The 18,653-nt window shown below is 39.0% G+C and overlaps 1 protein-coding gene across 4 annotated transcripts in view; it reads left to right on the forward strand.

The window, feature by feature from the left end:
• Positions 1 to 259: 259 nt before the first annotated feature.
• LOC127571191 (ephrin type-B receptor 3-like) overlaps positions 260 to 18,653 on the forward strand; it is an 84,891-nt gene continuing 66,497 nt past the window's right edge. For all 4 annotated transcript variants that reach the window (XM_052017333.1, XM_052017331.1, XM_052017334.1 and 1 more), the window contains exon 1: positions 260 to 397. In XM_052017333.1, the coding sequence (XP_051873293.1) occupies positions 343 to 397 (55 nt within the window). In that variant the 5' untranslated portion in view covers positions 260 to 342. The remainder of the gene's footprint in view (positions 398 to 18,653) is intronic.

Here is an 18,653-nt window from a genome sequence, read left to right on the forward strand (position 1 = left end):
TAAACCCGGGTGAAGCCCTGCAGGTTTTTTTGTTAAAGAGCTCCTGTCCGTGCCCAGTTCTCATGGAGCTTGCGGGGTGCCCGGGTGCCGGCGGCGGTGGCGGCCAGAAGGAGGCGCTCAGAGCACGCTTTCCAGACACGGGATCGGCCACTCGCGCCCAACACTAATTCCCTGAGTTTGTGGGCGGAGGGCTTTCTGATTGACAGACCAATGACGTTCCCAGCAGCCGCACTCATTCAGTCCTGACTCCTGACGGAGTGCCAGAGCGATCGAGAGAGCAGTGTGAGCTCAGCACTGGAATAAGACGAGGCTAGGAGCGGGGAAGTGGCCAACGTTAACATTATGGATATCTCGGTGCTTTTGTACTTCTTCTTCCCGCTAACGATGGCTGTTGAAGGTAGGACAGCCTGTCTCTTTCAGCGATCCTGTTAGCCTTAACATTTGATGAAACGCAGCAATTTCCATTGGATTCATGCAGGGGATGGAGAAGCTTCAAGATCGCGGCAGCTACATGCAAGTCTCTGAGCCCATCTGATAGGAAAACAGAACGATCCTGATATTTTTCCTTACGCTTTACGAGTAATCCTACCAACGCAAAGCAAGGCACCCTGTTATGGACGTATAGTTTAAACGGAAACAGTTGCTCCATAAACTTCGAATTCATTACTTCGCATTTGCTGGTTTCCCGTATCTTTTTTTTAGGAGTTGTACAAGGAATGATACATGTAGTTAACGTTTATTTTGCTGTGCACTGTGCATTTTACACTCGGATGAAACAAATCAGGGTGAAATTCCAAGTACGCAGAGCAGATTTTTAGGCTAGAGTGCTGCGATCGGGGTACAGCCACTCATTCCGGGAATATGTATTTTGAGGATTGCGGTTTGACTGTGCCCCAGCGTTGTTTCTTGTGGGTGTAAGAAGTTGCGATCGGATCCCTCGGTCGGCCAAACCTGCCTGTACCTGGCAGTTAAAAGCCACCCCCTGGAGTTTGCCTTCCCTGTCGACGCCACTCGCCTGTTTGCAGTAATAGGGACCGCCACATTTACATGATCCGCCGAGCTGTACTCTACACTGCACCATTGTTCATTCGGTGCAATTTTAAGCAAGATAAGATAGCGATTGAAAGGGAAACCCGGATTTTTGGAATCTTGTAGTTCGCGATTTGTGTTTATTGCTGTGGTTAGAAGCCGTGGTAAACCAAACAATTATCAACTTTTAGCGACGGTAGATCGGAAAGAAAGTTTGGAGGTGTTTTATCTGTGAATTAGTTGAAAACTTCACTCTCTCCTTTCCCATACAGATTTAATGTTTAAAAATCCGAGTTGTTTATATCAGTGCCCAAGGTGGAGAGTGCGTTAACTGATTGTGTTCCCGACCACCCATGATTGTCAATCATTGTTTAGTATCGTTAGAAATTAAGTTTCGCCTCCCTCGGCCCTGTTTTGCAAAACAAACTCGGCAGGAATTGTATCCACTGGATACAGATGACTGCCAAACCTCTGTTGGAGCCGCGGTGTGCAGGGAAAATTCACGGGACATTGTGGGCAAGCAGAGATACCGCAGCTTGTGCTCTCTGGTTAGGCGGATCTGCATTTTGTCCGTGCGCGCAGACAAACTGGTCAAACATTGCCTTGAACTGTATCTTGCCCCCGAAATCAGGATTGATGAGGCGCCCAGGTTTCTTTCGGTGACTGTTCAATTGGTCTCAAGTTTTTAACTCGACAATGTATAAAACTTAAAATTGAGTCAGCCTATGGAACTTAACAAAGACATATTAAATAGTGGGATTTATAGTTGTGGGGTAACGTTAGCTCTTCTGGTTCTAGATTTCTTTGTAGTGCACATCTATGTGAGCCACAGCACGGATTGGAATTATTTTTTACGTACTCAGTGCATTAAAAAGCTTTAGGTAATAGATGACTGTCGAATAGAAATCGGGAGATCCGATATCATATTTTCATTTACGTCAACGAGTGGCGAACCAATTCCTGTACAGGCTCGCTCTTGTAAACAGTTCTGTATTTCATATTTGATTACACTGCAACAATACTCAAAGCGCGCTGGACCATTGGTTAACAGGGGCGCAATTAAAATTCTCCCCACGAACAAAACCACAGTGGATAGAACAACGCTTCCTTGCGCTAAATTCGCCTCTGCTGCCTTCGGAGCATGTTTCGAATACAAGAGCCCGAAGAATGCATTACCTAGGGTGGTGGGGAGAGGTGCGAGCGGACCGAGCTGTTGTTTCGCAGCGGCGTTAACAAAGCGACGTTGTCTCACTTTGAGAAAATTGATTTACTTTAAATCATAGCCCACACTAAATATTCTCATTATACGTCGTGTGTCAGTTTAAGCGTCATTTCTGTTGTGTATTGGTATGGCAAATTGATGGAGCGTTTATTTTTATTGTTTGATCTTCTCCAAAACTTCACAAAAAAAGCCTGGCTTTCCTGGGCGGAATCGTGTAATTAGATATCTCTAGTGTAGAATTGCCAGGAGGTTCACAGAGAGTATGTATAGTCTGAGTGTTAAACCCAATATATAATTTACACTTTGGTTCCTACAAAATTGGGCCAACCACTTTGGATTGCCAACTTTTGCATTGGGACCCATCTTGGAGAAAGTCCATCCCCAAAACATTGACTTCTCTTTTAAAGTTTGGGCAGACAGCACAGTCTAATGCATCTGCATTTCATAAATTAGTAAGAATTCAAGCTTGTGAAATATTATTACTCAACAATAACTATGAATTAAAATGATATGCATGCAGATATAACGTTAAATATATAAGCATGTTTAATCATATCGCAATTTTTATGTTATATTGAATTTGGTTGTAAAATCTTAAAACAGCTATTAAAATATTTTTCAGGGGTTTTGATAATTACTTTCTCCTCCCACTGCTTTGCTGAAAGGCGCCCTATTATTGTGAAGAACTAAAGTTGGATGTATTGTTAACCTATGTGATAATTGGGCTTTTATATTAACTCTAGAACCGTATCTTCTCTGTGAAGTACCCCAATGAAATTGATAAACAACTTTAGTTTTCCCATCTGCATTTCCTGCATTGATACAGTTGTGTATTTCTGCAGTGTAGGTAATTGCTGAAATTCCACCCACTGATAGCGCACATTTATGAAGCTTTGCCCCCAGTAGCAGAGGTGAGGGCGCAGTGAATGGTTTGTAAGCGTGGGCCGGACTAGCAACAACAGCTTTACTGTAATAGTGCCTTTCCCGCAGCAAAAAAAAACGTCACTAGGGAAGGCGCACCTTTGTTCAGTTGGGATAAGATGAGACAGTGAAAATGAATGCTTCCTGCTTTGCCGGGGCTGCTCCCAACAGCCCCGGTCTCATCTGCCGCAGGGCACATGGCGCGGCGATGAGACTTACTCTGTCAATGCACCCAACCTCGGTGCCGAGTCCTTGGTTGTGGTCGGTCCGAGCGCCCGGTGCTGTGGCTCGGGTCAGTCTCAGTCTACTGTGTGCTGTGTAGGGGAGCAGCTTCCCCCCTCCCGCGGTCTGGCTCTGTCCCTGGGATCCTTGTGTTCAGGGGGAGTTTCGCACTGTTCTGTGACCTGCCCCCCCCCCCTCCTCCCCGTGAGGGAGACGGCGGCAAAGAATGCGAGGGGTGCAACCCTCTTCCATTGATCGGGCTTTTGCCTGCTTGCTGGCTGTGGTGTTTGCAGCACAGATTATGTACCTTCCAGTTGGAAAGGAAACAAATCCCCCAGATACTGTGACAGCACATTAAATAAAAAAATATGAGAAGAACCGGCCTTTCACTGTTTTCCTCTTTGAGGGTTGTTTTTTTGCTTCATTATAAGCAAAGGGCTGTGGTTAGGTTTGCAGCTCTTGGGAGTACTGTGCGAAGCAGTCTCCAGTTATTTATAAACAGCTCATCCTTAATCCAGACCTTTGATAATATTTTTATTATGGGGTGCCACAAAGTAAGTGGTTCCTTGGTTGCAACTTGATATGTTTTATATGACTAAAAAAAATCCTGGAACAACTGGATCTGTTGAAAGCATCTTATTCTTCCTTGACGGTATATCCTCTCCTGCGTGCAAGCTGTGTGATATGCCTGCATTGTAAATTGCCACACAAGTGAAGTGGAACAAGTCTTTCAGGGTTGCTAGATTGGGCTGGTGCTGTGTGTGTGGACAGATAATGAAAAACAGGGCCACTGTAGAGACTTACCACACAAAAAAAACCTGAAGGAAATTATGCACTTTTAAGTTGCTTGATCGAATTGCTGAAACCAGCAACAACAGTTGTACCTATTCTTGGGTGCATACTAGGGTAGAACTGTGTCAGCTTAAGGTGGGGGGGGGGGCTGTTATTAAACAAAATAACTAAAGATTGAATAATCGTATGCATTCTTAGTTCCTTGATTTTAATTTGTTTTGGATGCTTTGTTTCTTTTGCTATCAGACAATGTTAACTTTGATTATTTTTTATTGTGTGGCTGTTGTGTTGAGAACCATTTCTGAAATATACACAGAGGAAGCCTTGCACAGACAGTGTCCTTTGGAGCAGAATGATGAATTGCAGAATTAATGCACTGAGAGCTTGCAGTTTTTAAATCCTGAGGCCTGAACTGTCATCAAGAGGGCAAGGAGAGGTCATGAACTTGCTGATAGAAAATCAGGAATTGCCATGGCCCAATACCGAAAAGACTGATTGGGAAAGGGGTAGATAAATTGGATTACATTTGAAATGTATGACGAGCTCTGACAGGGGATACAGCACTGCAAAAGTTAGCATTCATTTCCTTCAACATTTTTAAAATCTTGAGGATCATTGGCTCAAATTTTCTTAATTGTTTTCTCATTTTTAGTGCCAATGGTTTTTAACCAGTTTCTCAAATTCTGGTTCCTTTTAAATATAAAGTAAGTCATGCTAGGTTTTGCATAACTATATGAGTTTTGCAAGCGATATATTAGAGTCAGAGAACTGTAAAATTGTACAGCTCAGAGAATGGCCTTACAGCCCACCACATCCATGCCAACCTTTTTGCCAATCCTGTGTGCCCACAATAGGTCTGTATCATAGTATGCTTTGGCCTATTTAAGTTCATGTCTGAATGTCTCTTAAACATAGTGATTGTATCTGACTCCACTGCCTCATCTGGCAGTTATTAACCACTCTCAGTGTAAAAAACTTTCCCCTCAAATCCCCTTTAAAACTCCTTCGTCTCTCCTTAAACCCGTGCCCTCTTGTTTTTGATACCCTTCCGTGGGGAAAAGATCCTGACTTTCTACCCTATCTATGCCTTATATACCTCTTTCAAGTCACCCCTCAGCACTCTAGGGAAAACAAATCCAAACATTCTTTATTAAAACAACAATTTGGCTGAATAATCAAATAGGTGCAAAAGTGCATATTAAAAGAACTGTGGAGAGTGTGTGTGGGATGGCAGAGTGAGTATTCTACATCAGGTGAGAGGGGGAGCTGTAGGTTAGGTAGCTGCAGGCTGTACAGACATTAACTGAAACCAAAGATAGTTTTGAGTAGTAGCATTCTTTAATGAAATGATAGTAATATAAACTTTGACCCTCAAATGCAATCAAGATGCAAAGGGTGGCATTAAAATTCCAGATGAATACTGCATTTGTTGGCTATTCCTTTATTCAATAATATGCTGGTTGGTGTCTTTCCACTAGCTGGTCAGAGACAGCCTTGTTTGAAACTGAACTGCATTCCGACTGCAATGACGATTAAAGAAATGTTTGCACTCTATGAATTATAGACCAGATATTTTTAACATCCATAGAATGGATAGCAGAGGCAGAGGACAATGTTCTGATGCTGTTACATAGTGTTATCGACCAAGGATAGATTTCTAGGCAATGAATTTCCACTTTGATTAGAAGGGAAGTTCCGTGATAATGAGATAAATTCTGATTTAAACCCTCACATACTAAGGTTGACTAGCTGTACCTGGTTCTGATCCCTGCATATTTTTCAGATGTATTGTGTTGACAATGAACATATTTTTAATTGCTTCTTTTATAAGTCAATAAACCCAAGTGAAAAGAACTGCATTAGGTAAAATTTCCTGTGCAATTGACTTTTTTTCAAATAGTCTGTTCAAATTGACATTTCACATAAATGGAGATGGGCTGTTTTTTGGTGTGTGCAGAATACAAGAACGTAGTAGGTAATAAACTGATAAATGTCAGAACAGACTAGGCCACACAATACCTTGGAAGAGGCAAGAAAGATTGTGAGAAAGCAAATTGTACCAGGCTAGATGTGAAATAATTTTTTTTGAGTGGGCAAATGGATCATGTTTAAACATCAACTATGCACATGCACAACCAGTGCCTTGATAGCACTTCACACAGCCCGCTCTGCAGACAAGCCTGTGAAAAAAGTCAATGACTCCCTCTGTCAAGGGCCCTTCTAGACAACAATGAGCATGAGTGTGCTTCACTAGGGAAGGGGAGACACTCCACAGCACTAATGGAGCTTTTGATTCCTCCCTTTGCGGGGCAGTAATTAGTGATCGATGGTGTGTGCAGCTGGCCAGATGTTTTACAGTCTGTCTTGCTTTTTGATAAACATTTTTAAGCAGCAAGAGTTTGAAGTTTACACAGGGCAAATGAACAGAACATTGTGATAGCTTGATTTAAAACACTGAACAATCAGGAAGAGATTTACTGAAAGGGAAAATGAGGGACAGATACAGTGGGATCTGAAGTAGTGGTGATCTGGATGACAGCATCTGATAGAAGTGCCATGGAAGTACAAGTACACTACTGATACAGTTTTATGTTACTACATGAAAAATCAAACGGAAAAAAATAATAGGAAGCAGGCCAGGAAGGAAAATAAGAGAGGTATCTAATTATTGTAAACATTAATAACAGTGAAAACCAGTAGTTCCATTTAGCATACAAGTTTGCTTTTAATTGTGCAAAATACCTTTGTGTGGGTCATAAAAGTGAAAGTAGGAGTACAATTACAAATGCACCCATTTGTCGTGGTTAGCAACCCAGCATGGGATCTGTTTTATTACAGTTTAATTTTGTGCTTTGCATTCCAAACTCTCTAGATGGGGATAAGGGTTTTTTTTGTTAGAATATCCTTCTTCCTTTGTGATACCCCTGCTCCTACTCCATAAAATCCTGGCAGTTTGTTGAGCCTTGTGATTGACAGTGCATACAGTGAGATCTGGTAAAATCCTGCTAACACTCACCATCTTCCAACCTCAAACATTACCACAATAAATACAACCATTTAAAGAATGAACACTGTGAGTCTGAAACCGCCAGTAATTCTCAATTGGGACAAATGCCCACGTTAGAAAACAAATCATACAGTAACTTCACCAAATGTTTTATCTTTGAATGATAGACTCAGTTGTCTCAACAGTTGGTGGTGAGAGCCCGTTTTTGTTGTGAAATGCTTCTTTCTTGTATGGCCTTGGTTTGTGCGTGCGTGCGTGCACGCGTGTGTGTGTGTGTGTGTGTAAAGGTGGTTTACCAAAATTATTGACAGAAGTGGCTCAACACTCAGACTACAGATTAGATATTGAAGTTCAATTCTAATTACGATGTACATTGATTCGCTGCACACAACTGAAGTGTGGATGAGCTGTTGTTGGAACAGTCACATAGCTTGTTTTCTCCCACTTCCCCAGTTCCAATGAAAGACCGTGGACCTAAAATGTTAACTCTGTTTCTCATATCACAGAATGCTGCCTGACCTGATGAGTATTTCCTGCAGATCTTTTTTTTGATTTTCATTTCAGCTTGCTTTACGTCTGTGGGATGGTGGTGTGTTGTGCTAGGACATTGGGCTTCACTCCCACACTACTACTCGACTCCTATTAACCTCAGCGTCTGATACCCATGTATTGCCTTCTTTCTTGTGTGTGTGTGTGTGTGTGTGTGTGTGTGTGTATGCGCGCGCGCGCGCGCACTGGCACTTTTGTATAAGATAATGTGCCAAAATGTTGCTGGGAGGGAGGATGATCAGTAGTAAACATAGTAATATTTAAAATTGATTTATTCTCTTTAAATCTCAGACTAATTCTGTAACAAGTTATTAATGGAATAAGTTATACAATGAATTATCTGGCATCTTACTTGTATCACAAGCATGATGTTAAATATGAAGTTAGAAGAAAATATTATGTCAATTGAAAGTTTGATTTTAATATATGAGTGGAATCTAAAGACTTACCATTTCTTGCAAAGCATCTTTTAAACTCTTGAAGGTTTTATTCAGTACCTTGAATGTGGCAGCAAAACATTTGTACAACTATAGTCCCAGTGACCACAGTTATTAAGTAAATTACAGTTCCTGATTTCAGAATTTCAACTGTGGTTGCAAACTACAGTTATTTAAAATTAAGCTTTAAAAATATTATTGGTGTATGTAGTTCACTTTAAAGTGCAATCTGATCGCAGCTGACAAAATGGCAGTACAGCAGCAGTTTTCAAAGGGGTTGAACCCAAACCTACATCTGCTTCAAAAGCCCAGTGTTTTAAATTTTTTATTTAGAAATTTTTTTGTTTATTCAGAAAAAGTAATTGTCTAACTAGCCAAGGAATATTCTTGAATTTTGACTATAATGTTAAATGCTTTTATTTATAAAGAGCCTTATCCCATGAAATAATCTCTGGCTGCCTTTTAAGTCTTGTCCACAATGAGGTTTTTCAGGATAATGTTTTGTTGCTTGACTTGACATTCTCACCTTTCTTTCTCTGCAGCCCCCAAAAAGTAACAATCAATCAAGGTCCTGGTAGCTAATGTTGCATACTGAAAAACTATTCTCCTGCAAATGTAAACACTAAAATTTTAATACAGCATTACTCAGAGCTACTACTTAAAGGCTGATTGAGCAACCTCATTTCAATCCATGCAGAAGGAGTTTTCTTGATGTGAAGCTTTTTCAAAAATAACGTTAATTAATAGTGAAGTGCAGGAACTATGTCGGAGAGGGCTATTGTTCCTGCACCTTATGGTCATGATTTACATATTTTTGAGAAAATAAGCATCACATCAATCTGGTTTTGTGAAGCCTGCCCTTCATTATGTTGCCCACTGAGTCTGCATTGATAAGTGTTAAGCATATACATAACCTTCACATCTCAATGTTGACTATGTACGTAACTGGTATTCCAGGTTCAATTTTTCAAAACCTGATTTTTTTTAAGGGAAGTTGGTAACTGAAAAATATATCTAATTACATGAATCTCATGTGTATGTGCAGTTAATATAATATTATAATAATAATTAATTAATTAAGTTAAAGCTATGATTTTGGTTGAGATTAGAATAGGATTCCAAAATGTTTTTGTTCATTTTCTCACTGTGTTCAGAAGGAAAAATAGTATTTGCTGATACAGTCTGTGTGTGGAGTTGCGAATGACTGTTTAAAATATTTTGTAAATAGGATGTGAAATGAAGTCTTATGGAAACATTAGCAAAACCAACAACCTGCCTGATTATCATTTTTATAATGCAGCTGCTGGCTATGTTATGTGACTAATACCCATTTTATGTAGACAACTATATGTGCAACACTCATAGGATCTGTTGATTACTGCTTAAATTTCATGTTATTTCCTTATTAAGTAAAAATTGGAACTAGCATGTAGTAAATGCAGTTTAAAATTAATAAATGGCATATCATTGACTCTAAAACTTCAATTAGGCTTACATAAAAATTGGAAACTGTTACAATATCATCATGTGGCCCACAGGTAAGCCCACTGCTGAAACTATCACACCAGCTGCTCTATTTATTTCAGCTAAGGAATTTTAAAATGCCATTTCCACATTACTATACATGCTTTACATTTTTTTGTGAGGTTTGTGCATTCTGATACAATTTCACCAACATAAGTGATAGTGAGCTGACTAAACTGATTTGCAAGATAGTTTACTAAATAGAATGTCATCTTTCAGGAACTGATCCTATCTGGGATTTACTAAGAAGTTAAACATTAATGTGTTGAGTGCACTTTGCCGAGAACAGAGAACAACCCATGAGGTAAAACCAATTATAACAGTGGTAGTAGACTCCTGTTAAACCACAGGACTATAATTTTTATGGAAGAGACGGAAGATAAGAGCAGTGAATAAAGATAATAGAAGAAAATTACAAAACTCTTGTAAATTGTCCAGGTAACAACAAACACAGCTGTCCCCTGGTCCCTGGGCTAAAAAGTGCAAATGGTCTCTACAAATGTTATAAAGAAAACAAAAATACATTCAGAAAATGTAACTCATATTACTCAAAACAAAAGATTCTTCCATTGTTTTTACATACCATGGGTATTGAACTCGGGTACATAAAAAGAAGCCATGCAAAGTAAAAGGTAAGACGTGTGCATTAATAAAACAGTGCAAAGCGTGAGAAAAGGTTTCACAGTACAATTTTGTTTTTGCCTGAGGCTCCTCCATGGTCAGGAACTGGTTAGTAATTGTGCATTTCAGAAAGCCAATGCCAAACTTACACAGTAGTCTCTTTGTTACACCATCCACACCATCACCCATACCTAACCAAATTAAGTCAACTCATCCCTTTACAATTTTTAACTTTTTAGGCTGCATACTCAAACACTGAAGTCATTTTACAGATTTACAGGATAATTATATGTCAGTTATATTGGTTTACAGCAAATCCACCAGTTTATTTATTCTAAAAGCAAACTTTTAGACCTGTTAATATGGATAAGAAACACTTAGTTGTATGTTATAATTTTGTCTCAGCAAGACCCAGAAAGTGATTGCTGATATATTAGGATTTTAACCTTGCCTAATGTTACAATATTGGTGGGTAAAAATGTTGGAAAAGACTTATGTTTGATTCTAGGTGATAAACTCACAGTTGTGCCATTTAGGAAAAAAATCCCATTATACCATTGGTAACCATATTTTAATGTCTGTGAAAAGAAACAGAGGCAAGAAACAACTAGTGAAATAAGTCTTAAGTAGATTTGTGTCATTTGATATGAGTAAAGCCTTGGTTTGTAAATTGTTCATTGTCTGTTTAATTATTTGCACTTATGCAATGACTTTTGGAGGACAGTTGACTATATGTGCACTGACTCCAGTGCTTTAAGGTTTATGAATGAATGCTTTACATGGTCTATGACTATGACAGGATGTAGCCCAGGAAATAGGATCTCATTACGAAAAGGCAAAGATACTATTCAGGTTATTGGCCAGTTGTAGATAGAGAGAGCTAATTGTGCCTCACTTGGGAAAAATAACTGGCTATTTTCAACCAAATATTTATATTATGTTTTAAAGTTAGTGGAAATTGAGACATTACTAAAAGTTTCCCAAATCTTTTGATTTGAACATTTGTTATATTCATGGAGTTAAGCAAAGTTGACTGGAATTCCTTTTCTATACTTAACAACTGACTTTAGCATCTGCATTCCTATGTTATGTGAGGCACATAAGAGACGGATAGCAAACTTTCCAGTGTGCTATTTGCAGCAATGTATGTTAACACCATTCTCAAACAACCACTTCCTTTTTGCATCAGTTTGAATTTTTTACTTTCAATGCCAGCCACCTCAGGGCTTTTCTGAGTGAGACAGTGAATGAATTGTGAACTTGGTTAAGATCGTCCAGATTTCTTTCATTTTAGATCTTAATGATAATCAGAGAGTGACTGATATTGGAGCTGGCTTTCATTCTGTGTTCCAGGGAAAAGTCTAGTGTTCTACCGTATGGGACCACCCAGTCCCTAAATATATTGTAGCATTTAAAATTTATGGTACTGAAGACATTAACATTTTAAACCAAGTGAAACTAGTTTGCATAAATTAGTGCCAGATAATTAAACTTATTGTGTGCACAAACAAAACCAATTTGTTTAGGATTCACTTGTGCTTCAGTGTTACAAAGCCATGTTCCAACATGGTGTCTTCATACATGCATTATTCTTACAGTACAGGATATAGCTAAACAATATTTAGTAAAATGCACATCTTTGAAAAGGAATTCTAAATATATTTTAGAAAATACTCTGTTTAGTATCTCTTGGAAACACCCAACAGGGATGTGGAGGTCTCTCATTTGCTCCCGTTAACATGCTAAGACCCACTGCATGGCTGGACTGTGCTGTGATTTTCATTCTTCTCAATTGAATTACTGCCTGCTGAGATGTTGCTCAAGTTCTCCTGAACTCTGCGGCATTTTCTTTCATTTGAGTCAAGGCTCACTGCAGATTGGTAGGCGAGAGACAAGCAGGGCAGCCTGTAGCTCATTAGCTGGCAAAATTACCATTTTCACAGATTTTTTTTCCCCTGGTATAATTATTCCCTAAGAAGAGTTTTGTATAACTGACTGCACTCTGCATGCAGCAACTGAAGCAAGAGGCTGCAGTGGGTGAAAAAAATTCTGTCTTGTGCAATTAACTACCAACTTTCTTTAGGGGGTGGATGATGCCATCATTGTTAACCCCCGTCAGATCCTTTTGTTCCAGGCCATTGCATGCCTGAGTCCATTCTCAGAAGTCAATGCACAATTATTTTCCCTGGCCCATAGTTCTCTTTAGCCTTCATAGAAGTTCATGCCTTATTGTATTCTGTTACGATACAAGGAAGACGTTAGAGTAGCAGAGGCCACACACAGAATATTGCTTACTACACACTCTCTCCATGCCCACCCTCAGATACTTTGAAACTGAATAGTTTTATGTACTTTTGAAATATTTCAAAGTACCATGGAAACATGCTGAAGTGTGAATCTGAGGGTACAGTTGTCACTTCTACTGAATTTGAAATTGGCCCTGCTTTCAATTATTTTAACAAGCCAACATTTATAGAGACACTTAACGTGAGTAAAGTAACCAACTTAATGCATTCAAACAGAAAAAAAATGAAAGTACTGTGTGCAGTCTTCTAGAAATGAAGACCACAATGTATTTTCAGAATTTATAATCATGATTAAAAGTAACTCAGCAAAATTATAATACCACTAAGTTTTTCAAATATTTAAGTTAATTGTACATTGGATCTGAAACCTGGTGTTTGAAATGTGGATTAGTCAGGACCATGTTCAGTTTCTGTCAAGCTAATTCACAAAGTTTGATTTGTAAAGACTAATGTGGCAAAATTCAGGTCCTGAATCTTATGTCACTGATCTGTGTGTCAGTGCTGTAATGAATGTGGGGACAATGTTGACTCACGACCATCAGATCATGGCCACTTGCTCATCTGATTTTAGACATTACAAGATGCAGCTACTTCGGCACCTATATCTGATCACAATTTGAAGCGTGGAGATAATGGCACATGAACCAGAAATAATTAAACTACTGCACAAATTAATTGAAAATAAAACTCCTTTTACTAGCACAAAAATAAAAAATGCTGGAAAAACTCAGCCAGTCAGGCAGCTTCTGTGGAAAGAGAAACAAGCAATGTTTCAAGTCTGAGACCCTTCTTAAGAATTGGGGAAAGAGAGAGATGCAAGCAGGTTTTCAGTTGGAGGGAAGGTGGGGAAGGGATATGTGAAACAAAGGGAGTGATTATGAAAGGATGGTTTGTAATGGCGTAATGAGGACAGTGATCAGCACATTAAGCTACTTGATGCTGGGTGTGGACTTGGTGGGCTGGTAGGCCTGTTTGTGTGCTGTATTTCTCTATGATTCTATGCCAGTGATGGATTTTAAAAGTGATGGATTTTATTCCTTGTATGAAAGAGCAATGATGAGAATTGCTAAGTTGCAGTTATTTTTTGTTCAGATTCTGCCTGAATAATGTTGGTATTTTGTTTCAGGTCCAGCAACGAAATGTATATCTCAAATGTAGATGCTATAATGATGGCCCAGTAATACAGTACAATACAATAATATGTCCAGATTAAAAACTCACTGCAATTCATTTTGCTTTAGTTACAAATAGAGAAGAACAGAGCCATAGCTGGTATTTTATAGTCAATTTTTACGCCAGCCAACTGAACATGCCATCAGTGGCATTTAGTATTCTTAAATATAACCTTTTATAAATTGATTATATGAAATTGTTGATCAACACAACGTTGTTGCCAGTAGTGAGCCTCGTTTGTTCACTGTGAACCATGTAGTAAGCATATACTTTGTAGACCATTGTCAGCTTTTTGCTAAATACCAGCTCAATCCTCAGTGACAGAGCTCTGCGCAGTGTTGTGCTGCAAAATACCTCCTATGGGCCAGAACAAGTCCTGCCCATGAAACAGCTGAAGAAACTTCTTAGCTGGCTGAGCTGTGCCCACAGATTAGCAGGCTGCCACACCTGTCAAAAACTTCAAATGTTTTTAAATGTCCTTGATGTTTCAGAGACATTCAACAACTAATAAAAACAACAAAACAATTAAAGTAAATTAAGTTGTAGAAATCAAAAAGTAAAAACAAAGTGAAACACTGAAAAATATTAAAAACATTTAAGTAAATGTGATTAATTCAAAACAATGTGAATTACCTATTATTTGCCTTGGTCCCATTAAAATGAATAGATCTGCTGCTCCTGTGCAAGGTCTAATCTGGCATAGTTTCAGTAGAGAGATCCCCTTGCACATGATACTAGGCAAATGCCACAAGTATGGGTGGGATTCTATGCAAAGCCCAACATTGAAGTGCAAAAGTCACTAGGGAAAAGTGCACAAGTTTTGGACTTCCAAGTTCTTGTGAAAATCATGCAGTTAGTTGCATTTATGAGGAAAAATTCCAGTGGTTCCACCCAAAATGCCAGCATTCTTTCTTGATTGTGTAAAACACAGATAAAATAAGACCAAGATTAAACCACATCTCTCCTTCCAGGTGCTCTAATAGGACCCACCTGTGGAACATTGGGGTTTACATCAACAATGTTTTAAAGATGGTGCACCATACGGGGCTGAATATTCATGGCACTTCTGACGCACTGCTGCATGACTCTGGGTGGAATGTGACAAAATGGCTCTGACTTAGATTTAAACTCACTGTATTGCTATGGAGTTTTTCTCTGGTAGTGGGGAAAGAGCCCTAACCGGGGTCAGTGATGTTGGAGAGGTTGGACATACCTGTGACAATATAGCCTACCAGTCCAGCAGATGGCTGTAGTGAGTTTAGCCATGGGATTCAGCCCAGGTTATGGCCTCGACCCTGATCACTCATACACAAGGGAAATAAAGGTAATCCTTAATTATGTAAATACACTGACACTGTGGATGCCTCTATGAGGAAATTCAGTACCCTATTGAAAGGGGAAGTTTTACTATCAGTCATGGACCACAGTGGAAGTGGGCAGCAGAGAAGTGCTCTTCATAACTGAGCCAAAGGCCCTGTCCTAGTTCTGCTGACTTTGAAGGAATGAGTGGTGGCGGTTCAGAAGGACACCTGTACCGACACCTGGAAGGAGAGATGTGGTTTAATTTTGCTCTTATATTTTCAAGCCAAAGGTCTCATTAGTATGCCTCCACTTCAAGTTTTTCATAATTGAAAAGTCAGGATTTGCTGGGATTGCTGGCACTTCCATGTGAAAATGCTGGAATTTCTCCTTAGAAGTGCAACTTGCATCAGGATGCATCACTTTGACCCAGGAACGTTAGGGCCCAATAATTTTGTAAAAGGAAAAGCTGGAGGAATGAGCTCCATGCTGTTCCCTGCTGTCAAAAAGGTTCTTACTACCCTTGGGGTTTTAAAGGACAGGTTTTCAGACCTGTTGTGACAAGAGCAAGACCTGAATTAGTATTGGCATTATCAGCAAATAAATATATGGTATTCTTCTTAGTTTAATATAGGGGTTCACTAGTAGCTTTGACCTACTAAATTTTAAATATGTAAGTGCTTCTGTTAAAATGGCAGATTAAGGTGGTTTTAAAGGTGTCTGAATTGCATTCTATTAATATTGGCAACAGCTATTTCCAGAACTAAAGAGTTTGAAACATGATGATGGATAAATATGTGCCCCAATTCCCAAAATATACCCTCAGGAGATGACAATCTGCCAGGCATGCTGCAGAAGAGAATTTAGCCCTGTGGATTTGAATCAGCTTGTTGCCACAGCTGGCTGAAAACAGAAAGGCAGAGGTTGGGTACAAGTTCAAACTGAAACATGGTGCATGTGTATTTCCAATCTCTTTGGACCACCTGGATAGAAGCGGTTCGATTTCCTCCGCCCCACCCCTTTCCTGCCTCACCCTGCAAAAGGAGATGGAAAATTAAAAGCGAGGCACTCCATAAATACAAAGAGCAAACGCTGGAAATCTGAACAAAGAAAAATGCTGGTAATGCACAATAGGACAGTCAGTAAGCAATCAACCTTTTTGATTAATACTGTCATAGATCTGATTATGAATAAGACCCAAAAGGTTGACTGTTCTTTGCACAGATGCTGAATAACCTTGTCAGTTATTCCTCAGCCAGATGGCAGTTGATACCTTTGCCTAGTTAGTTAGTCTACGATAATCATGATATTCATATTGAATTGAGAAGCAGTTTATTTTTAATCATCATGCCTGGTAAACATCTTACTGAAATTTGCCCATTCAGTTTCTCGATGTATTTGTTTGTAACTTTAGTGATATAATCCCAGTTTCATGTTTGTAAGCATGTCATTGTCATTGCAGTCTAATTATACAGCCCAGTTGTTTCATTAGGTTGCTTAGAATGCTACTTTGCATCAATATCCAGGTAATTATTCTTACTGGTATTGCAAGAATTAATTAACAAAACACACCCAATTATCATATGTTACTGGAACTTAACACTAGTTTACTGTGGATTTGATAATTCTCTTAAGTGACCACCTAATTTTGTTTATTAATATATCGGAGATGTTGCTGAGATTTACAAAATATCTGGTCTATGTCTTCAATATGATTCTAGCTTTACGTGTAAAGTGAGTGCCAAACAACAGAATTAATGTTATTTATCTGCATTTTAAATGACTGGCCTTCAAATTATTTAGGTACAAGGTGTAAAATTTCACCGAAATCTATCATGGCATACAGGTAGAAATCTGTTTTAATTATATCAGCAGCTGTTCTGCAGAGAATATTTGTCAAGCTCTTCCTAAATTAGAATGCATAGCTGTTAGATATCTGTTACACAAGTCTCATTATATTTTTCCTTGTATTTTCAACCTTCTGACGCCTTTGGAGACACATGGTAAGTATAATCAAGAGTCAGGGATCATTTCATCACCTCTGATGAAGATAAATGACTTCCAGTACAGGAACTGAACCTTGTCACAAACCATTTGCACAAAATGGCACACTTGGGCTTTACATAAATCTGTGGGGAATAAGATGAAAACCACAGGACAACCCCTTGCAGGACATGCATAGCTTGCTGTTTTTAAATCGCTTTTACTGATTTTGGTATATTGGTAAAGGCCTAGTTTAGTTGAAATGTCTGCTGTTGAAAAAACTACTTGTAAAGTTGTTTCGACTATAATCTTAGCATTTTAAAATACGTTCTCTCTGGTTTACCCCTTGAATAGGCTGCTGTGCACTATGTAACAGTATGTGCTTTGAACCTACCTTGGTGTGCTGTGCAAGGTATGTAGCGTAGCATGATAAAGTTAAAGATAAATTTGAAAATTATGCAGAGCAGATTCAGAGAAAAGATATCTCAGAGAAGGTTTGGAGAGCAAAAGCAAACTGTTCACAAAATCCTAAATGAATTAAATCGAATACCGACAAAAAAAGATAAAGACAAAAAAAAAGCAACAGAAAAATTTGATCTAGATCTCAGAAGCTAGAGAAAGAGTAAGAAGTGAAAGGAAGGGAGACAGTCAGAGGTGTAGCCAAAACACTTCATGAAAGCATGAAGTGTATCAGATGATCTGCCTTGTAACAGAGTCATCTAAAGGAGAATGTAACCTTGTGTCATACATTTTCAGCCTGTTATCAAAATGGGAAACTACATCCACCTCCATATCTCCCTTAACCAGTGTAGTCTGTAAGACCAACGTAAACATTCAAAAATGGAGACATTTTTTAAAGCAAAGATCTGCTGGAAATTTGAAATAAAGGTAGAAAATTCTGGAAATACTCAACAGGTCAGACAGCATCTATCAATGATGACACAGGGTTAACATTTTCACTAGTGACTGGGAAAGGTTAGAAATCACATGTTTTTAGTTCCAGAGAAGGGGAGGGGTGGAGATGTCATTGGTTGGAGACCAAGAGTGATTGAATGAGACAAATGGTGGTGCTGCTGGTGATGGTTGGTTTATTGTAGCTGATCTGTTTGCTGGAGAGGTAAATGAGTGAGGAATGAGGACAGGAAAGAAACAAGATGTTGGAAGGGTGAGTACTGTCACGAACCGGCAACAAATGAAACACTGAGTCATGATTCAGTGTTAAAAACTATTTTATTAATCACTACTTATGATAATAAGAAAAATAAAAGTAAAAATGTTAGGATGTTAGAAGTAAAAATGTTAAACCTTGAACATTCACCCCAAAAACTAAACTCTGTGTGTGTGTGGCAAAGTCCCAAACTCCAAGTCCAAGAATCTTAAAGTTCAGTTCCGCAAGCCATAAGGTGAAACATGAGCAAGGGCTTCTTCAACAACCTCCGTTGTCTGAAGGTAAGACGTAGATGTAGAGAACCTAGAGAGAGTAATTACAAAATCCAAATGTTCCACGATGGAACCCAAACGACACCTCAGTGTTTACTCGGTAGTGACTTCCTCACCCCGAAGAGCAT

Source organism: Pristis pectinata, chromosome 6 (assembly GCF_009764475.1).
Source record: "Pristis pectinata isolate sPriPec2 chromosome 6, sPriPec2.1.pri, whole genome shotgun sequence".
Lineage (NCBI taxonomy): Eukaryota > Metazoa > Chordata > Chondrichthyes > Rhinopristiformes > Pristidae > Pristis > Pristis pectinata.